At 40.8% G+C, this 26775-nt stretch overlaps 1 protein-coding gene across 1 annotated transcript in view; it reads left to right on the top strand.

Moving 5' to 3' along the window:
* The first annotated feature begins 2326 nt into the window (after positions 1 to 2326).
* RERG (RAS like estrogen regulated growth inhibitor) overlaps positions 2327 to 26775 on the top strand; it is a 644587-nt gene continuing 620138 nt past the window's right edge. The window contains exons 1-2 of the mRNA XM_085650567.1: positions 2327 to 2599; positions 14346 to 14511. Of these exons, the coding sequence (XP_085506693.1) occupies positions 14451 to 14511 (61 nt within the window). The 5' untranslated portion in view covers positions 2327 to 2599; positions 14346 to 14450. The remainder of the gene's footprint in view (positions 2600 to 14345; positions 14512 to 26775) is intronic.

The raw sequence follows: 26775 nt of genomic DNA, 5'->3' as shown, positions 1-26775 counted from the left end.
AAAGTAACTGTGTCATATACCTTAAAATCCACAACAATTTAATTCATAATTTCTCCTTCGCCAGTGATAAAATATTAACACAATGTTATCATATACTAGTCAATTGCCAATCAGTTACATTATAGACATACAGAATTTCAGAATTTCAAAGAGTAACCACTAATTTAATCAATTTCTATTATCATCAGCATGGCCTTTTCAATTGGAATTCTTAGTAGAAAACTTTATTGATGTTTGTCTATTGTTGACTTCGCTTTCAGACTGTTCTTCATTATTACAATTTCTTTCTTAATGTTTTCTTATTGTGAATAATATCTAGAAAGTAAACCAATTTGTAGGATTAGAATGAAGCAAAGCAACATGACAAATATCTATTAATATAGACAAGACCTATTACTTTTGCATATACAGATATTAGAAATTTCCAAGCTCAGTTGAGTTTATCTTCTCTATTTCATCATCTAGGGCTGCCACAAAAATTTCTGAATTAAATAATTTACTATGTACAAAAAGTGCAAGTGCTTCTATATACAAAATCCAATTTCTGTGGTGTTGGTTCTTCACGGCTAAAATGATTGGCCGGTAATTTGTTACAGAATATCCAAGCCCCAAAATTTTACTGGTCCTCTACTAGATTGGCAACATTTGTGTACAGAAAGTATTGACCTTAAGAGATATTATTTGTTTACAAAATACAGTTTAAAAAAACAAACAATATCAGGATCTAGTAAAAAGAAGACGGATTATAAATGGACATATAGATCTTCCTCTGAATTTAGACCATTTGGCATTTTGGTATTGAACAGCATAATATATTTTGATTCCAATTGCCTCAATTTACGCTCCCTATTTCCTCCCCTCCGGGATTTTGGAGCCTGATCTATGGCAAAATAACACAACTCATTTACATTACCATTGTGAATCTCATGTATATGTCGGGCAACTGCATAATTCGGATCTTTATTGTTAATGGCCCTTAAATGTTGCAAGATTCGAATATGCCGCATATGGATTGTGCTGCCAACATATAGCTTAGGACACGTACACTTTAGAATGTAAACCACAAGCTCACTTCTGCAGTTAAGCGATTGCCTGATCTTCCATGGATTTTTTATCAAAGTCGATGTGACCTGTGTTTCGTTCTTCCCATATATATATACCAGTGGTTTAAAACACATTCACATTACAGGGCTTTAAGTGGGCCGGGTCTCACCGGTGCTGAGCGCCGGCAGTTTTTAAAGGAAGCCTCGAAACGGGTCTCTATCAGGCTCTGTTTTGGGCCCTGGCACAGGAGGTACGTTTTTTCCCAGACTGCAGTGACAGCAGGCACATCGATGTGCGCGTACACACCCTGCTCACTTCTCACTAGTGGAGAAGTTACGCATGACCTCATGCCAGGTGAGTGTTGTAGGGGAAGATAAATCCTTTAAAGAGAGTAATTTTCTCTCTAGATTTCCCTTCTCTTTTTGGAACTCAGGAGCAGCAACATTGTCCTGGTGTCACTGGGGCTTTAAGTGGAAGCTTCTTCAATATTATATACAAGCCACAGTGGCTGCTTATTTATCTTATGCAACTAACAACCATTGACAAAGCCAATAGTCCTGGCTTATTGTAGGTATGATGTTACTTGTTGTATCATATATCTGGATGCAATGACAGAAACAGCAAAATACAAGTCCGGTGACATACTATACTAAGCACAAATATTTAGCTTACATGTTTTTAAGCCACGCCCTTAATTACATTGGCCTCGCCCCTTTAAGAGACCCTCCCCCCCCCCCACCACCGTTTTTTCATTCCAATTAAAACCCTGACGCCAGCGTAAGCATTTCCGCTTGCTGGTGGTATAAATATATTCTTCATTTCGGCAGTATATACAACACCTAAAATATTTGGCCTGTTAGACGTTTTATCATTATCGAAGGACACAATAGTCACAAAATGGGATAATTGAAAAATATCTTTAGTTAGTTTAAAGCTGACATGCTGTTCCTTTTTTAATAGGGGTTGAGACATTTTTGTCTTCACATGCAAGTACAACGGAATGATTTTAAAAACAAGCTCGTAATATTTAAGCATTGGTGCGGATCCGAGAAAAGTAATTTCATTATTCACTCCATTTCATGACTGCGACCCGTCTTTCTGACCCCAATTTCCTCTAAATAATCAGTTTACATTTTAGCGACACAATATTTCTTGTGGTGTGTCTGTATTGTCATTTTAGCCTCTCTCTCTCTGTCTCTCGCGTGCCCGGTCTCGTTAAAGCGCAAAGGCATATATGGCATCTTTCCGAGAGGCCACCAGATGGCGCGCTAGCCAATAGGTTCCCTCTTGCATCCTTCTTAGCAGGGATAGCCTGTGTATGTTAGATCCGCAACACCTTCTGAAGAAGCTGCCACTGTAAGCAGCAGAATTACAAACCTCTAAGAGACAGCTCTGCAATCTGCTGCAGCCCCTCTGCTGCTCCCCCAGGAGAGCTGAGAAAATCCGATGGACTTTGTGATCGGAACGCGAAAAGGCTGAACCTGCAGCCTGCGAGAGGATTGCCTGGGACTGACCACTGTTCAGGAGGGGTTCCCGTCGGTCTGCAGCAGCTGAGGTGAGTGTCCGTGCCTGTCCGTCTCAATGAAAGGATTTTTGATTGAAGGTTAAAACGAGACAAGCAGCAATTGGAGGTGGTGCGCCTGCTCCTAAAACCATTCATTTGTGGATGGATAGTCGTCTTGCATTCCACATTGTCATTCTCCACGCGTAATTAATGGGTGAACAGCTATACATTTAAAAAAAAACACCCGTAAAGCGCACAATTCCATTCTATCCTAATGTCCTTTGACCTTCACCCCAAAGTCAGACATCTGGGGATGTTAAGGTTATTTCCAGCAGCATTCTCTTTCCTGTTCGCATCTATCCTATTTTTTTTAAAAAACAAAACAACCCAATATAAATAAAAGGGCGTTTTTGCCTAAGTGTATATTGAGCAGAAAGGATAACCTGTAAAGTTCCCCGGGTGACCCTGATAAGGGGGTTAAGAGCCTGTTGCATATTTTGGTAATGCCAGCTGTGGGTTTAACAATGAGCAGCATTATGCAGGAGCGATCTTATCACGTCTCCCCCTGTAGCAAGGGCACACTGACTGCCATGAATGGGGCTGGGTTCACAGCAGAGTAACTGGAAACCTGCGCAGCCAGGTGCAGCTCGGGTTCCCCAAGAAGTCACTACTTCCTCAAAGCTCCGCGGGTCATACGGCGGCATAGGGTGGATGGATGTAGGCGCCTTAAAGCGCCCATGTTTACAGTAACTGTGTATTTCAATTAGTAGCTCTAATTCCATGTCCAGATTCCGCAGACACGTTTCATACAATTGAAAGCCACCCAGCATCTAATATAGCACATATGTCACACTATGTTACTGGCATTTGTATAGCGCTGTAGTTGTTATGGCAGCGCAGCGCTTTCTCTATCTATTGCATGAGGATCTGTCAAAGCATTCCTCTCACGTGATTAAGCCAAATCAACCCCTGGCAGCACACTGCCCCATTGAGCTACACTACACATTTGAATTATTATCGTATAATCTGTGGAGCAGGGCAATTCCGCAGCCACTTAGAATTTTGTTTTATTCTGTTGTTAAATGATAGTTGTTTGGTGCATGGGGCAGGGAAGGGAATTTAGAAAGTCTAGTCTTGTGTAAAGTGCTTTGTAAAGTCTTTCGATGGCGGTAAGCTTTCAAAATATCCCTAGCACGCTTTACCCATAATTGAAGACTTTATGCTCGTGCAAAGCGGAACTTCTTTTGAGTTACTTAGATTTAGAGAATAAAGGTTCTCTCTAGAAGGAGGTCTTTGGCCACACGCCTCTTGTGAAGTTTTTGGGAGGCTGGAAACCTATACATAGCAGATCTACAGAGCCGCCTCTGAGGTTTGTAGGTTGGCAGTATAGTGTCTTCTCCAGGTTAGCCGTGGATGGCCTTGGCACAGCGGTGCTGGCATGCCCAGGAGATGCACACGCTGTTCTTGGCTGTGCAGGGTGAGTACATGCCAGCAGCACATGGTGAATTCCAGAGCCTGTTGTTCAGCTAATGAGGGGTGTAAATGCCAGCACTCCAGGGGGCACCCCTGCTTTCATGCCCATCGCTGTCATTCATAGTTCTGTGGTATTTAATAGGAATGTGGCATTCAAAATAGGCAGCAGGTGTAATTTTCAGAGGCCAGCGTTTGTTTCACTTTAGATACTTTCTTATAAGTGTCGCTTTGAGATTGTGAGCTTGAACTCTTTTTGTATACAAAACTGTCTTCATGGTTCCTTGACGACATAAATCCCTACCAATATTCATATGCCATTGTAGGAATGGTCATTGTTTTTGTGTGCACCCCCCATTGTTTCTGACTGGATGCACTATATTTGGCTTTGGAATCCATGAGAGTACTAAACTGCTTGACTTTGGCCGGTCTGTGCAGCAAGGTTCAAGCTGCTGCTGTCCGGCTATACAGGGTAGGCCTGAAGCCAGGGCCGGCTTTAGGGCAGTGCAACCAGTGTGGCCGCACTGGGCGCTGACCTTTGGAGGGGATGCTGACTTCAGGGGGTGGCGCTGTGTTCAGTAATAGTTTATGACTGGAGAGATAAGAGGCACTTTTGCCTGGTGGTAGTGAGAGAATCCAAAGAGGCGGTCATGGTGTTGTGGGGCACCAAGAAAGATTGTCGCACTGGGCGCCACCAGCGTTAAAGCCGGCCTTGCCTGAATCCATGTCTTGCCTGCCACTGGATTCTATGGCACAATAGGTATTTAGTCCACTATTGGCATTTAACTTTCCATGTCATGGTGGCAGTTTCTACACCATATACTGTGACTTTATAGGAGAGTTAAATAAGCCAGCGCGGGATTAGCCAATTTCTATACATTTACACGGTCAGAACACACATACTATATGCAAGGGAAAGCAATGCCCTAGTGTACAGAGTCTAAAAATTAACCAAAAATTCAGAAAACTTTGGGGATAACCAAGCAAAATGGGCATTTTCTCAAAGGTATCAGGTGGGGCATCCTCTAAACAGCAGACTTAGAGGAACAAATGTGCTATATTGATCTTAATAGGCTTTTTACTTTACTGTGGATTTATGGTAGTGCAGCATTAGCACTTTACCTGACGACAACAATAATGATGTTCTGTCAGTAAAAATCAGAAACATAACGCAGGTGTGAAGAAGTACATGACGCAGTAGATAGATGAGCTGTTCTTCTTTATTTCAAGTAGAAGTAAATATAACGTCCTATCCACAAGACAGCCAGCAGCAACTGACATCCTGTGCTAGACAACTAAGGTAGATTCTTCGTACATTCTAGATTTCTAAGAAAGCAGGTTCTAAACACATAGATACACCAACACAGAGTAGCAGAGTAATGAAACAGTATTACCACACACCTTCCCCCAATACAATATAAATGCTAAAGTTAAGAAACATATTATTACTTTAAAACATAGTTGAGAAGTTTAAGTGGACTTTTGCACAGGCGGGTACTCCTACGCAGAGGACTAAATTCATCAGAAGAAACCACTTTTCGATTTATTTCAAAAGTAACACAAGTGCGTAATGGAGAAATTCTATTCAAATTCCAGATGCGACCATCATCTAATCGAACAGCATTAAGAAACAGTTTAGTTACAGTGTGAGGAGAGGAGAATTTTGTACGACCACACTTCTGAGGCATACATACTCTCATACGGTCACCCACACTAACTAAAGTACAAGAGACAGCATGTCTCTTATCAATGTTAGCTTTCCTTTTAGCACATTTAAGATCCTGACGGATACACCACTCAGTGTCTTTAATGTTATCATTGTCAGTATTTTTTACTCTCATCCAGGTCTGAAACATTTAAGTATTAGGAACACGACCTCTAAACAGCTCAAATTGAACTTTCTCGGTGATAGAATGTGGAGATAGGAGGTAAACCATCACACGTTCTAGAATGGCAATTTTTTAGTCACGATTTTGTTCCTTAGCCAGTTGAATAGTTTCCTTAAGAACACGGTTGAATCTCTCTACCATTCCATTGGATTCTGGATGATAGAGAGAGCAACGTTTATGGACTATACCTTTTTCTGCCAGGAACTCTCCTATTTCTCTTGATACCAGTTGTACACCATTATCTGTCAGGAGGGATTCAGGAAGGCCCTCCCTAGAGAATACATTCTCCAAGAACTTAATGACATCTTTACTTTCTATACTCTGAGTGATTTTTATCTCAGGACATCAAGAATACATGTCGATCAATACAAGAACATAACATTGACCATACTTGGATGAGACAGGACCCAAGAGATCTAAAGCAACATGTTGCCAACAACATTTGGGAGCCTCACATATGACCATAGGTTGAACTCTGGTTTTACAAATTTTATCACATGCATTACACTCGATGCAGTCTCTTACCATACGCTCAACCTGCATATCAATTCCAGGCCACCAGAAATGGAGACAAGTTCTTTCCTTGGTTTTGGAGATGCCTTGATGGCCTAGATGAGCTAAATGAACAATCTTTTGCCTGAGAGAAGAAGGAGGAATGAGGCGAGTTCCCCTCCAAAGTAAGTCATCCTTCAGGGAAAGTTCATGTCTTACATTCCAAAACTTCCGAACACCTTCACTCAAAGATCTTATACTGGTCCATCCTTCCGAAACAAACTTACAAACACTAATTAAATCTTGATCATTTTGAAATGAGTCTCTCCATTCAGATTCAGAAACAACACCTTCAACAACCTCACATACTTTAAAATTATCGATTTCCCAGGTATCTTCGGGATCAAGAGGATTCACAACACTTCTCTTTGGGACTAGGCGAGAAAGGCAATCTGCAACTTTGTTGTCGACTCCCAGTATGTATTTAACAATAAAGTCATAGTCCTGGAGTGCTATGACCCACTTACATATGCGAGAGGATATAGCATCCAGTGACTTCTTGCTAAATACATCCTTTAGGGGTTTGTGGTCTGAATGAACAACAAAGGGAGTACCCCAGAGAAACTTTTTTAGTTTTTTGATTGCCCAAAAAATGCACAACGCTTCTTTTTCAAATACTAAATATTGAAGTTCAGGACCGACAAGAGCTCTTGAAACAAAGAGTATAGTTTCTTCTTTTCCGTCTCTGATCTGTTAAAGCACAGCACCTAACCCATGTGAACTGGCATCAGTTACTAAAATAGAGGTCAGGGTTTTGTCGAAGCTTTGCAATGATGGAGCAGAGGAAAGATGCTTTTTAATACCTTCAAACTCCAACTGACACTGAGAAGACCATGAGAATTTCACACCCTTCTTCAAGAGAGGCCTAAGCTCACATGTACGAGTGGCAAACTGCGGAACAAATTTGTTGCAATACTCCGCCATGCCTAGGAAAGTTACCAATTCATCCCTGGACTGCGGAACAGAAAGTTCGTCAATAGTTTTCACAAGACGCTCTCCTGGCTTAACACCCTTGCTGGTCAAGCAGTGACCTAAGTAATACATTTCTGACAGATTGAATTTACATTTGTTCTCCCGTAACGTTAGACCTCTCTCACTGAAACGTTCAAGCACAGATCTCAGTCTTCCATCGGGTTCCTTTTGAGATGAGCCATAAATTAAAACATCGTCCTGATATATTTTGACCCCCTCAACCCCACTTAGCACATCTTCCATGACTCTCTGAAAGACGGATGCAGCAGAGACTAACCCAAAAGGAAGACGTGTGAATTTAAAGGTTCTAAAAGGAGTTATAAAGGCAGTCAGGTCCATGGATTTCTCATCAATTTTGACTTGGTGGTATGCTGCACATAGGTATAAAGAGGAAAAGATGCGTGCGTTATTCAGCTGAGCTAGCATCTCAGTTATATTAGGGAGAGGGTACTTATCAGCAACTACAGCACGGTTTAGAGCGCGAAGGTCCACACATAAGCGAACCTCGCCTGAGGCTTTACGTGCTAAAACCACCGGAGGAATCCATTCACTTGCCTCAGTTGCAGTAATAATTCCTTCCTTTTTTAGTTTTTCAAGTTCATCGAACATTGACTCTTTCATGGCTAAAGGTACACTGCACACTTTACAAGTAACCGGCTGTGAATCAGGTTTTAGCACAATATTATGAGTGTATCCTGAAAGACAACCCAATTTTTCACAAAAAACTTCCTTGAATTCTGAGCGCAGGCAACTGCTTGAGTCATTCACGTTTAGAATGGTACTAGTGTTCAATTCCTTAATTTTTGAAACAGTATTTATACAACCTTTATTAGAATCTGATTCATTGGAAGTAGGATTCGTTGAGATGTCTCTGAGAACTATACATGGATCAGTGCCAGGGACCAAAGATATACCTAAGATCCGCTTGGTGGAACCAACTGACTATGCTGTCACCCTTGCATGAAATGTATACCTTCCCAGCAGTCATACGCCCTTTGTATTCAATAATTCCCATTAAATACCCAAACAATTTTATTGGTTGACCTCCATAGGCTAATGGTTTGATATCTGGTTTGTAGATGGTGACTTTCCCACATAGATTTAAATCATAAAATTGTTTGGGGATCAGCGAGATTTTGGCTCCAGAGTCAAACAACATTTTGATGTTGCAATCATTTACCATGACAACATCAATGGGAACTTTACATTTATTCTTGTTGGTGGGTGTAAGAATCTCACCACAGCGTAGTTCATTATCGTCACATACAGATTCGCTCTCGCTTTGTATCAAAACTTCTTTTACACGCCTGTTAGATTTATACTTTTTAGATCTACACGCTTTAGTGAAGTGACCCATTTTTCCACAATTTTTGCACTTGGATTTAATGGCAGGGCAAGATTTGTCATTGGCAAGATGATCTAACATGTCACAACGATAGCATTTCGTTTTGTTTCAGCTTTTGATTGAGACTTAGATGAGTGAGCAATGTGAGTAGACTCATATTTCTTTGAGGCAGATTTAGGTGGTTTATTAGTAACTGTGTGACCTTTTTCATCGACAGAACCATTTTCTTTCTTTTTGATCACCTCAACGCAAGCAAGAGAATGTTCTATTCGTTTTGCAATGTCTACGACTTCATCAAGTTTAGGGTCATCTTTCTGCAAGAGCTCATCTTTAATTTTCCCAACAGTACAACCTAGCATGAACTGATCACGTATGCGTTCTTCAATAGCACTATAAAATTTGCAGTGGCACCTAATTTACGAAGAGCAGTGATGTATGTTTCAACCGATTCATCAGGGTTTTGTACCCTCCTCCCAAAATGATAACGTTCAAGAATTGTACTAACTTTCGGGAGATAATGCTTGTCAAGTTTTTTGAGACAGATTTCAAATTCATTCAAATTACCTGACTCATCATCAGTTAGATCGGGAAGATGCTCAAAGACTTCCTGTCCCTCTGAACCTAAACAGTGTAAGAGTAAAGCTGATTTTCTTTCTGCACTCGAAGATACACCACAAACTCTCCGTAATTTAAAAACACGTTTTTTCCATTTGGACCAGCGTATATTAGGGTCACCAGGATTGGACCAAAAAATGGAGGTGAAGTAACATTTTGCATTATGCAACAATAGTGAATAAATAATGAAGCGTAATGTAAGGTAAGTCTGTAAGTAAGAACTATCACAAATATATACTATTGTAATCTAAGGTCTATAAAATAAACCTTTTGTAAATAAGATAGTATAAGCTTCAAAATTGTAAAATATCCTTTAGATAAATTGTGAGCTGTGTGTATCATCGTTTACTATTAGATACACCAGTTGCAAGATAATGTGTAATTTTTAAAACATAAGTTTGTACTAAATTGTCAATTAAATGCTGTGTGTATCAGTGATAAACAAGATGTTGACACAAAAGATGTAGTTTTTGCTGTGTGTGTCAGCGCGATGTAATTGTTAAACATATAAAAAAAATATAGGTGAAGACTGGTATGCACAAGTTGTTAGAGGAATTCTGTGCATATCAGCGTTGATTTCTCGTTGTTGCTGGCACTACTATAGAAGTATAAAAATGTAGATAAAAAAAAATGTTGTGCGCATCAGCGCAATATTTCTCAATACGTAGCGATGTTAAATTAAATCTTTGTGCATCAACGCGATGATGCGTGTTGCAGTTTGGAAATAGGCTTCAGTAAACTATGTGTTAGTTGCTGGCTTATTATAAAATACAAAAATATAGTTTAGGATTGCTGTGCGCATCAGCGTAATATTACTCAATGTGTAGAAATGTTGAGTTGAGGTTAGCTGTGCGCGTCAGCGCGATGAAGCTTGTATTGTGTTTTGGCAACAGGCTTCAGTAAGCTGTGCGCATCAGCGCGCTAGAGCTCGTGACGTTGCTCGGCAACAGGCCCATCAACGCGCTGGAGCTCGTGACGTTGCTCGGCAACAGGCCACAGAAGCTTTGCATTGAAAACAATGCCCGATGAGAAATGGTTAAATAGGAGCGTCAGCTTGTAGCAGAGTGTCAACCAAGCGTAGAATTTATGCGCAATGACGTGGAACGTTAAAGCTCTTGGTAATGTAATGTCGGGAACGCTACGAGAGAGGAGTGCTGTGTGACAAAGAATGGAACACAGACTCCGTACTATCAAGCCGTCGTAGGTAAGGCTTGAGCGCGCGTTTAAATAATGCTAAAACGCTGGCGCGGTAGTCTCTCGTGTTTCATCAACGAAAGTAATAAAGTTAAATAACACACTACCAAGGCATGCGGAGTGAACTTAGTTGTTGAAGAAAGTGCAAAGCGCAGGGAAATCACAAAGCAGTAGAGAAACGTGATGAGACCAGAAGTAATGGAAGTACTGGAAGTAGCGGTGTAGCGCAGAGTATGAGGCTCATATAAAAAAGAAAAAAACAACAGTACCTTTGTTCTTGATTTTTAATCTGTTTAAGATGGTCGTGTTAGGACGTTGTTGAGAAAGTAAAAGTGCAACAGCTCCTCAGCTCTTGATCAAGAGGAAAGGAAATCTTACTGACTCGGGTTCTTTTTGTAGAAGAAGAGTGGATGATTTTTTTTTTTTTAAAGTAGAAGTTCATCCCATCCTCGTCGCCAGTGTGAAGAAATACATGAGGCAGTAGATAGATTAGCTGTTTTTCTTTATTTCAAGTAGAAGTAAATATAACGTCCTATTCACAAGACAGTCAGCAGCAACTGACATCCTGTGCTAGGCAACTAAGGTAGATTCTCCGGACATTCTAGATTTCTAAGAAAGCAGGTTCTTAACACATAGATACACCAACACAGAGTAGCAGAGTAATGAAACAGCATTACCACACCAGGTTATAAACTTTAACCTTTGGATTTGTCAGTACATTTCTTAGGTTTATTTTAATGTAAAGGAAGATATTATTACAATTTCTAACCATAATGTCACTTTACCCTTTGGTTTGTTCAGTGAATTTTGATGTTGTTTTTAAATGTAAATAATGTATCCATCGCTGTGCTTAGTGTGGGTGTGGCACAGGAGCCTTGGATGTGATGACTTGTGAGGGTATAGAATGGTTGGTAGGCTTGAGGTCATTTAGACTTTTTACAGGGTAGAAAGTGGTACATGTGACGTTAAAGGTGAGGCTCTGGAGAAAATGTAATATGAAACGAACCAGATGTATTACGTATGCTTCCAAGAACCTTCCTCATGGAGGCTCATAGTCAGGAAAGGATGGAGGCTATAATGGGAAGAGGATGAGATGCAAAGGCCTACGGAGATCGAGGAGGATGAAGCAAGAGATAAGACGGAGCAGAGTGTGGTGTCCAGGAATTGGGTTGGTCGTGCTGAAGAGAAGAGCAGGTTTCAGTGGTCCTGATCTGGCGTTATAAGCACTCTCTAGAATTTAAGGTGCAAATTTTCAGAACATTATCTATAATATATTTCATATCATCTCTCATATTTATAGAGGGAAGACAGGTTATCTTGTGGCTAGGGAATTCTGTTTTGTAAAGTAAACCGTAAGGTTTATCCAAGGGAGGTGAGGCCTGGGGGAGAGAGAATTGAGCAGTCACGTGCACTGTAGTTTTAAGAAGATGTAATAAATTAACAGCATTTTCTCATCTAAAATTTGAAACATGTACATGTCCTTCACATCACAAGCAGAGCTTGATCTAAACCTAATAAAATTAATGGGTAAGTTAGCAAGGCTCCTTCTATACAATATTTTGACTCTATATCCAGTGTCAGAGATGACAAAGGAATATGAGATGCCTTCAAACCACTTTCTATTCTTAAGGCCCATGTCTCACAATTGTCGCAAGATACATTTCTTATATTTTGCCTTTCTTATTACCAAATACCAAGAATATTGTACTTAATGCATCAAACCACAGGATCCCAAAACTGCGATACTGGCATAGCTTTTAAATAAGCTCTCACCTGATGCCAGTACTCTCCCATAAATGGGTTGCCCTGACCCTCAAATATTTTAGAAACAATAGTGGGGTATCCATTTTAGGATTTTTTGATTGGTAAGGTCTGTTGGTTTATTATCAGTCTAAGTGTCATCCTGGAAGTACAATGATTAAACCGTTGAATGGAATGAGGTTGTGGTCCATGCCAGCAGAAAATATTGTTTCTTTAATTATTGTTGCCAAGGCTTCAGGTATGGCCTTGAGATAGTTTGTATAGTAAAGGAGCCTGCAGAGTATGAGAACAGTATTGTTTATTTCTTTTCCATTATCTGTCCCACGTGGTGAACCATAGGTCCAAACTATCCCATCCATCTGTTTGTGTTGTTGGTCCTTTATGTCAGAGATCAGGATATGAGTTCTGCTCATCCTGCAATGGCACATAGGTGTATATATGTCTGAGTAACATAACAAATAGTTTTGTTAAGGATCTGCATATGGAGATGGAGCTGGAGTAGTTAAGCAACAATGTGTTGAAGGTTCATAAAATACAAACTGAAGTAATGCGGATTGCCTCCAACTGCAAAACTTGGTATGCCAATCTGAAGGTAATAATATTATAATTCCTCAGGCAACTATCATCTTAATTCTCAATATAAAGTGTATCATAACATAATGAGTCTCAAATCAACACATATATAGCAAAATATAAAAAAATTATATTTTATGAATGGACTCCACAAAATGAAATATATATATATTTATATATGCATATAAATATAAAATTAACAAATGTGTATCCCCTCATTTCATTCATACCACTCATAGCCCATACTATTTCAACACACCAGAACTGTAGAACATATTGATTCTCTTTCCTATATTCAATCTAATTAATACATATATCATTCTTAACTTGAAATATAGCTGTGTAAAATGATCACAATTCTTCAAGATGAATGTTATAATACATCATAAAAGATAAACTGTGTATAAAGATCTATATAATCCGATAATCTGGTACACTCCCATAGTCAGAGTACTTGAGATACTTCATCATTCTCAATGTATATGGGATACTCCAATATTCTCTACACGCGTTTTGGCTGTGAACCCTTTCTCAGGAGAATCCTATTACTTAATTTCGGAGTTTATAAATATAAAAACATCAATTAATATGAGCCCTGTAATACTAATGTAATGAGGGATATAATGTGTGTAACCAACCACCAAGTGACCGGCATTCTTTCCAATTCGAGTTCTTTTGCTCAGAATAAGAAAAGAAGGTGAGAACACTGAGAGGAATCTACCTGGGTCAAAAGAAAATAGACAACTGAATTGACACCATATCACATGTCTCTCTTTTTACTCCCCCGAAGAGTCTTTATCACATTTTTACACTTTTGCTGCAACATGTCTTTAAAACTTAAGGTGTTGTGATAGTTACGAGGTGCAGGGCAACCTAGTGATTCACTATGTTTAACTTCAATTTACCAGTGAATAGATGGGTTGCCTGTTTATTTAACTTCTTTTAATGTTATTACTGAGTCGAGTAAACAGCAAGTCAGTGCTGCTGTTGACTGTGGGGCCGCATGTAAAGGTCAGGAGGGCCGCAAGCAGCCCCTGGGCCATACTTTGAGTGTCACTGGTGTACAACAACCACACCCCGCCCATTTCCCAGGCCATTGCTTACTTACTCCACTCCTCATGTTCCCCAGACATTGCTTCCTTCCCGCTCCCACCCCACCTGTTCCCCCAGTTCTTTGCTTCCTTTCTCCCTCAATGCAGTTCCAACAAGCATTGGCATCTTGCACCAGTGATTGCTTCCTTCGTTTCCCACAAGTCACCCTTTTCTGCGTTCTAATATTTTGAGATATTTATTCTGCAAACAATGTTTTTCCCTCACGTATTTGCAATGACGTTCATGCGCTTGTCCAGGTGGCCACACCACTTGATAAATGTGCACACTTGAAAGCATGCGTTGGTGAATAACAAAGTGTTTTTGTGATTTGCAGGCCCAACCGATTCAGAATGAAATGGTGAAGCAGGAACTTTTATTTGGGAGCAGTTTCTCGGGTGTCCACTTTTTCAACTGAGATCTCAGCCACGCCCCTCACACGATGGCAAAGTGCTCGGAAGTGAAGCTGGCCATCTTTGGTCAGGCCGGTGTGGGAAAGTCAGGTAGGGTGCCCGCTCCGTGTTTACCTTTTCTATCACCGGCAGGATTGACGCAGTGTGTGCTCAGTGCTGTTAAACAAACGAGGCGTTCGCATTAGCGCTGTTTACAGGTCTCAAACGAGGGTTTGTTCTGAACACAATTTCTTGTTATGACGAAAGCTGTAAAAGAATATGTCAAGAATGTCGCGGCGCCCCCATCAAAGCGCACTGCTCCTAACGCCTGCCTCCGTGCTCGTTGTCAGCCCAACAGATTGCATCGTGTTTACATACTTTCCAGATGCACTCAGAATGCAAACACCTTCGGTGACTGAAACAACAAGGCAAAACGTCGCCTCTCTTGGCAAGACCCTTAAAAGTGCCCCTTTCAAGGGAGGGAGTGTTAGTGTTGCAGTGACTAGCACAGAAGAGAAACAACGAACACACATTCATTGCGAACAAGGCTAATTCTTTGCCTAGAAAACACTTTCTGGATTACTTTGTGATCAAGTGCAGTCTTAATGAGAAGATACAATGTCCATAAATCAGAGGACAACGAAGGAGAGAACAAAAGCAAGCAAGGAGTAGAGGAAATAAGCAGGGGAGTAAATGCCATTGCAGCCCAGATTTTTTTCTAACAGTCTCTGTGTCACTTATTAACTCAATTAATGGCCGTACAGAGCGCAGCTGTACAACTTAAATGACTTGTAAGGATTCAGTGCCCCAGGAATGTAGAATTGATGGCCGATATTTTAATTTCCTCAAAGTGAGTGATGGTTTAATACGAGATCCCGGGCAAGTATCGCGCCAGAGTCTTCTTCGGGCGCAGCATGCTCCTGGGCCTAGGCTGGGTGAGGGCAGCAGAGAGAGATGCCATGTGATATATTGCTGGAGTATGCTCTGTCTATACCACAGATGCATTTATGAGTGAGGAGGAGCACCTTGAAAGCAATTCGGGTGTTCACTAGAGCCCAGTGAGTACTGAGTTCTCACTCACAGAAAGGAGTTTTATGGTTCCCAAACAGCTTCCAAACTCAGTGCAGTGTTATGCATCACTTCACAATGGGATAAGTGTAGACAGGTCAGATCAGATCCGAAAAAACTTTATTCGGCACATGTTATAAAAGCCTTGAATCAATATAATAAAAATGCAATAAAACATGCATCTCACTAAATTCATAAAATCACAGGTAAAGTTAATACTAGATTTAGTCTAAAACTGTTCAAATGTGTCTAATAAAACACTTAACATAATAGAAACGGAACAAGCCCTGGGGTATATAATGAAGGCCTAAACCATGTTAATTAATTTTCTTTGAATAGGACTCAAATACGGATCACTTTAGAAAGAAACAGGTTGACCCTATTGAACACTGTCACATCCCCTAGTTCATACAAGCGCTTAACTACCACCTGATGGTGAATAATTCTTTTTTCCAGAAAGAGGGGTTTGAGATCCTAGAAATCAAGTAAAAACATACAAAAGTGCTAAATGCTGGGTTGTCTGCTCCGACTAATTGTCGTAGGGGCATTTACGAGCGATCCTCAACCTTCATTTTTTGGGAATGCGGTCATACAATGAAAAATAAGAAGGTGAAAGTGGGTAAAAGGTATCTGTGCTGTACATTATTGATTGTTCTGAGGTACGATTTACATCCAGAATGATCATTCAGTAAAATATGCCATCCCACTGTCACCGTAGAGAGGTCTGCGTGATCCCTCTTCTCACAACAGACCTCGAACACAAGCTATCCTCTGGATAGGACCATAAATCTCTCACTTTCTGACCCAAACCCAGCAGGGCCTGCTTTATGTACCGTAACCAGGGAAATGTATTCATCTTATGTAGGCCCCTGCAGTCCTTAATGATAGTTTTGGTGAACATGGTTTCTCGTTTAGACCAAACAGATCACCATAATAAAAGTGGTTCGCTTGCAAAAGTGTCCGAAAGAAAATCAACTCCCAATTCCCAGTGAACAATGGATTCTGAAATGGAATGGGGTACAGCTATTAATCTCCAGAGAAATACAATATCTGTTTTTTGAAGGACTCCGTTATCTCTTGTAGCCCAGATCCCCCCGCACCATTCGCTGCTGTCGAAATTGTTCTGGCATTATAAAGGGTACGGAGCTGTGCAATTGGTTTGATGCCGAACTTAGAGGCAAACCTCATCAAACCTTCATTATTCCTGATCATGTTAGAGAAGCAGATCTCCCTATGGTGCTTCCAGTCCAATTTGAAGGAAAAGTTGGTTCCCAAATAACTAAAGGAGTTTGTATTTTGTAGTTTCCTCCAAATAATAAAAAGGTATTTTGTTTGCCTCTTGTATGACCGCAACTCATGGTGTAAGTATTTGGTGTGTTAATTTTCATGCCCCTCCTTTCCATGAAACCTGAGAAGCAGGCTTTCTAAGCTGCAGGCTTTTTGGAGTAAGTGCTAGGACTGTTGCGTCATCGGCATATAAGAGTATTGGGACCTGCTGCCTCCCAATCCTAGGCGTGTCTACCTCAGTCTCCTGAAGTGTTTCTTCCATATAATTTATATATAAGGTGAAAAGGAAGGGTGCCAAAATACACTCCTGTCAAACCCCTCTCCATATACCGAAGGCCATGGTCAGTCCGCCCTGTATACCAAAGGTAGGCCAGAAACTAGATGATCTCCTTAGGAGACCCCTTTTTATCTAAACATTCCCAAAGTTTCTCATGATCAACTAGGTTGAAGATAACACTTAAGTCAAGGAAACAAATGTGTAGTGGCCCTTCCTTAGACAGAGAATAATTCCCCACTAAAAGGTTCAGGTTGAGCGATTGCTCAGCTACTCCCAAACTTTTTCCCAACCCATATTGGGCATTTGAAATACATTTTTTCCCTTCTGACCATGATTCCAATCATTCTAGCAGAACTCTCCCCAATAATTTTGCGGAAGAGACGAGTAGAGAGATAGCCTTTTGGGTCATTTTTGGTTCACTTCTTGAAGGTGGGTATGATGAGGGAAGTTGACCAGGAGGACGGTACATGGCCGGTTCCTGCCATGTTCAGACTTTGGTCAGGAATGGAGCCCACAGCTTAGGTTCATCTCTATAGATATCCATTGGGACCCCATCGGGCCCGGGGCCTTCCTCTTTGGGGTATTACTGATAGCCCTCACCTCTGTAGGCAGGGCAAAATAGAATTTATTAGCACATTTGAGGTTGGACTCTTGATGGTTCACATTACTCTCATGCAATCCTTAGGAATGTTAATGCACATGCAAAAGTGCAAGTAATGTTGGCATATGCTAAGTGTGGACCTAACCTGTGCTTCAAAAGTCACAATTCTGTCAAAGCTGATGAATGTGATTATCATTTGGTTCTGCAGTTGATAGATTGCCCCATGATGAGTGGAAGTGTGGCTGGTGGTGCATTTAATGTTGAAGTAGTTAAGATTTCTGCCAATGAGTTTAAGAAATGCTCAATCTACGTTTGTGCCAGTGCCTTAAAGGATAGCTTTCTAGAGCCTAGATCTGTTTTTGCTTGTTCATAACGTATAAGTGGCATTGGATCTTATTAGCATGAGTGTCATTTACTATCATATTTGTTCTTTTATAACGTTTCTCATTATTTCAAGGAAAACAACTATTGCTATGTGATTGGGGGGTTTGGATAGGCAGGTAAATTGTTGGTGGAGATGACCAGGAAGGTCAGTAACTAGAATAATAAGATTTAACACACCAATCCTGGAAGGAAGGAAGTAGCGGCAGCTTTAATGTTCTTTCCTGATGTTTGGTAATGCCCCATCAAGTTACTATAGTACCTCAACTGTAAGTATGGGATGAGCGAAGCATGCTTCTTTTTAGCTGCATTGGTATAATACTGAAAGATATTATAGAAGTTTTGGGTAGATAAAAAATATACACAAAAATGTATGTTGTGGTCAACTCAAGCCTAAAATCAGTCATTCCAGTATAAAGTTGTTTAAATCATGTTTACCACTGTAGAGCGTTAGGGCAATATGTTGGTTTGTTTTATCGTTTGCAGAAAGAAAAGTGTCCCAACACATCAGTCTCAAGGCAAATGAAAGACAAAACAGAAACAACAACATAGAAAATAGTTGGAGCTACCAGTTGATCTGTACCTATGCCTAGCCAGAAAATATATATACAAACCAGATCAGAAGCCACTCGCTGCATACTATAACGTGGAAAGTAAATAGTAAATTACAAGCCAGGAAATAATGTCAAGGGAAATAAAGTGCATCACAGCCTAAAACGTTTAACCAATTGAATAGTCAAGTAGTTCATGAAAAAACACATTTTTTGAAATAGAAGTCGTACAAGAATACAACAGGAGTGTTTGGACAAGGCATGTAATTAGCCATAGAGAGCTAGGTGTAGGCCATGGACATCCTGTTGTTTTTCAGGTGTGGCTTTAGCCAAGACCTTTTATTTTCCAAAACAATTCATGTAAAAAATACATACATATACATAGGTACATAGAGGGGCTTTCAGTCAACCCTCTTCATCCACTGGTCTGTTGCAGTGTCATTTGCATTTTGCTTTCACTCAGTGTACATGCAGCATAGGGCAATTTGATCTCTTTAGCTGTTGGCTAACCAAATCAAACTACCTTTGCTCTAAGTGAGGGTATTCGGTTGGACACAGTCTGCAGAAAATGTAGTCCCTTACAATGCTAGGACAGGTGGCCTAAAATGGACTTAATTTTTAATTATTTATTTCATTTGATTTTAAACTTACTAATGCACGCTGATCACCCAGGATGGGTCTCTAGACATCAAAATCGAAAAGTGTTAGGAAGTAGCATGTAGAGGACTAAGCCATGTATTGTTTAACCAGTCAAATTGTGAGCGCTTTCCCGAAGCCCAAGTAACCTTCTATGGCTTTTAGCTTCACCAGTAGCTGAATGGGGCGAGAATAGAAAAAGCTTTGCCACCTAGTTGGGTTATGCAAAATCTCAGAGTTCAAAATAGTCCTTTATTAGCAGAACATAGAGATCTTAAATAATGTTATTTTACTAGATGCTTAGGTAGGAGTGAAGGCGAAGAGCCATAGTTGGATTAGTGCGCAATGTATAGTTCTGTAAATGTAATACAAGGCTGTATGGGAAACCAATGAACTGTTTTAGAAGAGTTGTGGAGTGGCAGAACCAGAAAGCTTTTGGAGCCAAGCGGACTGCTTGATTTTGAACATCTTTAAGCTGTAGAAGTAGGGAGGTTCTAGTCCCTTTATATGGGCTGGGGCAGTAGTCCATACTTAGCTCCGTGAGTGCCGACATTGCTGTTTTCCTACTCTCCTAGGAAGAAGCGTGAGAATGGAGTAGAGTATTCTATTCTCATGAAAAACATACAAGGAGAGGTGAGGGATGACAGTTTTTTGTTGAATTGACAGGAGATGGACATGGGCCAATATCCACTGGTCAAATTTATGGTTGCAAGATGTTTTGATTGCCTGACTATCATTATTTCAGTATTCACCTGGAGCAAATGATGGCACATTCAATTGTGCACTGCCAGAGAACAATTTTGGAGGGTAGGACCAAAGGAAGAATTGCTGTTCAATCAAAGGAACATTGGCATGTCATCAGTATAGAAGTAGGGTAAAAGGAGTGACAGAGTGTCATTAGAGGTCTCATATTTACATTGAATAGATAGGAGACAAGTCTGTATGCTGGGGGACCCCAGAGAAATCTGGCAAGTTTGTGAACGAAATGGTCTCAGAGTCACCTGAAGAGATCTGTCTGACAGAAAGTATACAAACCGCTGAAGCTCGACAACCCCGATACCAATCTCCTGATTTTGTGATTCACCTTATCAAATGCCGTTGAAAAATCAAGACGTATCAGGGCATTGACTTGGTCATTATTGATGTTTATGTACAGATCATCTATCTCTGCCATTTTAACTCGTTCTAAACTGTGATAAGGGCAAAAGCCAATGTGTTTTCATGATTCCAAAAAACTGGTCTTTAGCAGAAATCATGGTAATGGGGTCTTAACTGGCAGGATGGCGAGGATCAGATTCTGGCTTGCTCATTGGTACCAGTAGATTCAGATTAAACAACTCAGGATAATTTCCTGCAGAAAGTAGGAACCAAGAAAGTTAATAAGAGGTGACATAAAGTAGTCATTAAAATGGAAAGCAACAAGACTGCTGTCTGATCAGAGGAGGAGCTCACCCCGCAATGAGAAAGTGATTTCAGGGCTGATGTTGAGACTAGTTCCAAAGGCAGGCCAGCAGACGGCATGTTTTCGATCTGGCGATTTTGGTACTATTTGTTGAATGACTCAACCTTTTTTCTTATTGTCCACTTTTAAAGTAATAAAAGTAGCGAATTCATCACTTGTGAGTGAACATTACAATCGGGAGTGTCTTTAAGACTTAAAAATGCCCTTTGGTTTATTTTCCGCTGTGATATTTGTATTAGAAAAAAACAGCATTTGGTGTCCCTTATTGCATGTATGTAATTTTATAGCTCTATTTTTGAATTTGATCTTGCTGAATCCTTATTGCTATTATATTGTATCCTTATTTTTTATTTTTGTTGCGACGGCATGATAGATCAGCTAACATTGCTTCCAGGCCCTTGCTGTCACTAGTAATATGTTGCATCCCACGAGGCCGCTACTACCAGCTGCCATTTTGGAAATGGCCTTTCTAATACATTAAACAATGGCTGTGCGTGTCTGTACGTGCACCTGAAAGTGCATGTACAAGCTTGTAGATGCATGTGCAGACTTTTTTAATAAAAAAACAATCTTTTGCAGAAACAATACGCTAAAATGGCTGCTTGTGTGTGCAATATATGTGCATGCTTGTAGACACATGAGTGGTCATGCATGACTGTCATAACACTTATTCCCAAAGCATTACAAGAATACTGCCCATGCATGTATATGCTTGCAGAGGGTGTGTACACATGGGCGACCATCTTTGAATGTTTTGCATAAACTATACAAAAAACGTTCTAAAATGGCTGCTAGTGCATCTATACTCGTGCACATGCAACAGTATCTATCTTGCTAAGATAGTAAGTGCAGGACAAAAATATATGACCTCTACAAAGCTATGCTTTTAAGGCTTTTTCCTTTCTCCAGCTATTCTTCTGCATATATGACTGCAGAATGGGAATATACCTATTTTCTTTAATAGACGACATTCCCAATGCGAGATCCTAATGACATTGATACAATATAGCTGTATGTTACATTGTTGGTTCTTCTAGAACATGCGTTCTTAGTGTGCATCTGTTCAATGCGATTGAGTGTTTTATAATCTCATACACATATCAATAATTATAAAAAGAGTTTATGGCAACATTTCTCAGCCTTAAAATCCCAGGAAAACCCCAGGGAAAGTCTTTGTAATTACCTGGAAAAAGGAAGAGTGCATGGGATTATTTGAGGTTGAAAATGTTTACTCATTGTATACAAAAATAATATACACAGAGCTCTATCGTATGCCATGACAACTATATTAGTCTCAATGTCTTCAGCTGTCTGTTTTACCATGGTCACAAATATTAAGGCTCCTTACCTGTCACTGCACAAATCTGGGCTGCTGGGATAACTGCAGTGCAGGACTGGCTTTTGCACTGGTGGCGCCTGGTGCGACAATCCTTTTTGGTGTCCCCAAACTCCATGAATGCCTCATCAGATTCTCTCACTACGACCAGGCAAAGGTGCCCATCCCCTTTCCAATCATAAGTTGTTGCTAAAAACAGCGCCCCACTCCCGGAGGTCAGTGCCCCTCTCCGAGGTCAGCACCCCCTCCACAAGTCAGCGCCTAGGACTGCCACTCCGGTCCCACTGCCCTAAAACCAGCCTTGCTGCAGTGCATATTTTTACATTTAACCTGATGCGCATACTGACTATTTTTGTACCAGAAGCACATATTTCTAGGTTTTGAAAACTGCGTGCTGGAGCAACACAACCTCAGAGGAACTGAATAAGGCATTGCACTGTACACATACATAGTCTACTGTGGTACCTGGGAGTTGAAACTGGGTTCAGGCAAGCATGGAGGTTGTTACCTCTTTTAGTGGGTTGTGACCCTCGGCATGAGGAAATATCCTTACCAGTGGTGTGAAATGAAAGCATGTAAACAACAATCACTATAAAGTTTGGTCCAAAGAATTCTGTGGTATTGGCTCTATGGGTGAGTGAGTGGCTGTGTGAGTGGTTGTATGGATGTATGAATGGGAATGTAAGTGGTTGAATGGATGTTTGAATTGGTATATAAGTGGTTGAGTGGTTGTATGGGCGAGTGAGTGGCTGTGTGAGTGCTTGTATGAACAGGTTCTATGAGTGAGTGAGTGAGTGGTAATGAGAGTGGCTCTATGGATAAGTGAGTGGCTTTGTAAGTACTTGCAGGGGTCTGTGAATGGGTATGTGGGTGGTTGCGTGAGTGGGTGTATGAGAGGTTGTATGGGGGTGCAAGTGGGTGTGTGAGTGCATGATGTCATCAATGATGTCATTTGAGATGTCATGAGTGATTTCACAGACCATGTCATGAGTGATGTAATATATGAGGTCATAAGCAGTGCATTGTGGGAGCGTAAGTTATAGTTAGCATAGGTAACCATAACTGCTGAATTTTACTGGTTTTGTACAAGTAAAATCTGAGCCTAACTATTACATCCCTGTAATCTTTGAATTTTTCAATGAATTTCTAAGGTTTTTTAAAATTCTATTTCATAACTATAACGTCTCTTTAGCCTTTGGTTCTGTCAGTGTATTTCTAGGTTTGTTTTTAATGTTGTTTCCTAACTATAACACCCCTGTTACTTTTGTTTTTTTAAGTGAATTGCTAAGGTTTTTAACAATTTTGTTTCCCACCTGTAACCTTTGAGAGTGAGTGTGTTTGAGTGAGTGCATGAATATCTCACTGGGTGTGTGAGTGTCTGTATGGGTGAAGGAGTGGCAGCACAGGTGTCTCAATGGGTTTGTGAGTGGGTGAGTAAGTGTCTGACTGGGTCTGTGAGTGGGTGCGTGGGTGTCTGGGTGGGTGCATGAGTGCCTGAGTATCTCAGAGCATGTGTGAGTAGATGTGAGAGTGTCTCAGTGTGTTTGTGAGTACCTCCAAGAGTGTGTCAGTCAGTCTGTGAGTAAGTTGATATCAGTTTGTCAGGTTTATAATCTTGAAATTGATGGACATAATCATGCAGGTCAACACTTAATGTATTGTAATTGCTCACTTTTAATGCCTGTTGTGTCGCAAGTCAGTGTTTAGGTCAGGCAACACACCCACATCTTTTCAGCTCTTCAGGTATATACTTTTTCAGACTTCTCAAGTGGGAGGTGTGTAATAGTACTAAGAGTCTTAAATATTAATCTAGCAGTCTGTAAACATGGGGTACATATTTATTACAAATCTTCCTACAACAGGCCTCTGATTTTCAGTTTTTATTATTGTTTTCTTTGCTAAGCCTTGAACTTCTAACAGCCACTCTATTATGATTTTACTTTGATAGTGGCATGTCACTTTTCACTGTAAAACGTCCTATATTGCAAGAGGTTGGACTATGTCTTGGTCTTAAGAGAAAAGCCAACACTCAAGGCAACAGTGGTAATTTATTTTTTCTCTATCTCCGTCCCACTAGGTCACGCTTGGTTGGATGACATTCTGCCATGTTAAAACCCATTTAGTCTTGTTGAGTTTTGCATTGAAGAGGGATTGAGGCAGCTAGGGTCCATGTTCTGCTGCACCTTTGAGAAGGTGATACATCCAATGTAAGACACATCAGGTTTGGTGTGTCCACTATTTGTATTTCTTTCAAGAAAGTGGTTCCCCAGTGCACTTGCTCAGGATCCAAAGGGTTCAACGTTTTTTGTGCTTTTTGCTTACAAACCATCCAGAACTAAGTATCACTATTAAAATTCGGCTCTGATCTGTGATACATATTTGTTTCTATAGGGCTTACTTTTACATTCTGTTTTTGACAATGCAGATGCCTTGCAGAAAAGGTGTGTTTGAAGCATGTATCTATCACATTACTTTCTCCTCCAAGTTAATCTTTTCTCCAGATTTTACCTCTCGCTTTGTGGAAGTCTTATGCCATATTTAATAACATATCCTGCAACACAGAGCAGTAACCTAAGTTGCTGTTCCGCATTGTTAGTGAATTCAAGAGCAAGACTTGTGCCATGTCTACAAAGATATTGCCCTGCTTGAGTCACCAGCTGTGTTGGACCATTTACTGGCTGCACACACCATTGCACCAAAATGAAAAGGTGTCTGCATGAGTCTAGCTTTTGTTTCGCAATGGAAAGGCACCCTTTGGGTACCAAATATTGTTCTTAGACTACTTTTTAAATGTTTCTCACTTGGTAGGTATGCAGTAGGTTGCGTTAGACACGGAGAAACAGGCTTGGCTCAGTTAGATCAAAGAGAGTCAGCAAGGCCAAGGGCTAACTATTGAAAATAAGCTAGAAACAGTTTTAAACTGAATATAACATGGACACATTGAAAAATATACAAGCCCAGCACAGTGTATGTAAGTGATATACAATAATAAGTCCATTGTGGCGGCCAGGAATTCTTGCCAAGGTAGTGTTTCTTTGGTACATACTTGGCTGAGCCTCAGACATATTGCTGCTTTAAAGCCAAGCACTTTACTGGAGCCTGTAACAAATATTCGATGACTAGCTTAACTGAAAGCCGTATTTATTATGTTACACATGCAGACATCAAACATTCTTCAACTCTCTGCTAACTTCTATAACTAGACACTATAAATGGTTTCATCATTTGTTTCCTAACGAGTTTTAAAGAAATACTGTTCACAAAGTAAATCATTCTGTTATCAACCTCTGTTGCCTTTGTTTATAGCTACTTTAGAAACACAATGAAATAGTCAAAAAGAAATTTTAAAACAAAGTTCAGCAGTGCTGTTTTTGAATTTATGAGATGCAGGACATCCCTTAAACGGGAATACGCAGAATATATGAACCACATTATCTCTTACATCGAGAGTGTGAATATAGGATTGTATATGTTTACACACTATTGTATTCCTGGGCATAGAATGAGTACTGTTGCGAAAATTAAAATTTTCAGAACCACACTTTATCCACTACTCTATTTTAAATAAAAATACTAAACGTGATGTTTCTGTTTCTTCTCATTTGATACATTTCTCTGAAGCATCCTCACTAGTGAAGCATGTTTCTCCAGTGTAGATTTGTGCTGTATCACACTGGTGTTATTTGTTTGGTTTTTTACTCATTGTTTGAGTGATTTTTTCAGGTTGGTTTTGCTCACTGGGTGCATGGCTACTAACCCAAGTATCCAGGTACGTTTTAGGACTGACGCCATCATGTATTCCTTGTTGATCTACTTGATCTGTCATTGGCAGGATTAGATTTCAGTACATTTTATTGGCCCTTTTTTTAGGTCTCGCCTGACCCAGCGCATGCGCTGGTCTGGCCAGACTTATTGAGAGGGCTCCAAAAAGTGCTACCAGGCCAGCATAGAGCTACAGTGCATGTGCGCGGGCGCGCGCGCCGCGCTTTACCGCAATTACTTTCACTTTCGCTGCCGCACGGCCGCTGTGATGTTTGATCGTGATCACGATCGCGATCACTTTCACTTTCGCGGCCGCACGGCCGCTTGCATAGCCAATAGGTCTCGCTTTTGGGACCTTATAAGTATTTAGTTGTGCAACTATTGCTTAGCTAAACACTTATAAGGTCCCAAAGGCGAGACCTATTGGCTATGCCAATGCTTGTCATTGATTGTCTGTATGTAAGTAACTTTGAGGCTCATTATGATGGCGGGCGGACATTAGTCCACCCGTCTTCATAACGGTGATGGGACCGGCCGCCAGACGTGCGACGGTCCCACCAGCCCAATTATGGCGGGCGTATCCTGGCCTTTTACCATTGTGGACGGTGCTGCTGGCTGCAGCACCGTCTGCAATGGGAAAAGAGCATGCACAGCATTTCCCTGCACTACGGGGCAAGCACCACGCGGTGCCTGCTACTTGGTGCAGGGAACTGCAGGGGGTACCATGGGTACCCCCCAGTGTACCCCTCCACCCCCTCCCCGAGGGGGCCCGCAACGGGCCCCCAAAGCAAATCTCCGCCCACCTTTCAAAGGCCAATACTCACCCACATCCTAATATGGCCTGCTAGGCACCACCAACATATTAGTGGCCCAGCACCGCCCGGCCGGAAATCGTGACGAGTGCCACCGGCGGAAAAGCGGCAGATGTGCTTTGCGTCTGCCGCGATACCCACCGCCATCCTAATATGGCGGTGGATATTTATCATTACGATGGCGTAACGATCACCACCACCG

The sequence above is a fragment of the Triturus cristatus genome, chromosome 4_1 (genome assembly GCF_964204655.1).
Source record: "Triturus cristatus chromosome 4_1, aTriCri1.1, whole genome shotgun sequence".
Classification (NCBI taxonomy): Eukaryota; Metazoa; Chordata; class Amphibia; order Caudata; family Salamandridae; genus Triturus; species Triturus cristatus.
The sequence above is the reverse complement of the archived record's forward strand: the minus strand, read 5'-3'. Positions and strand labels throughout refer to the sequence as shown.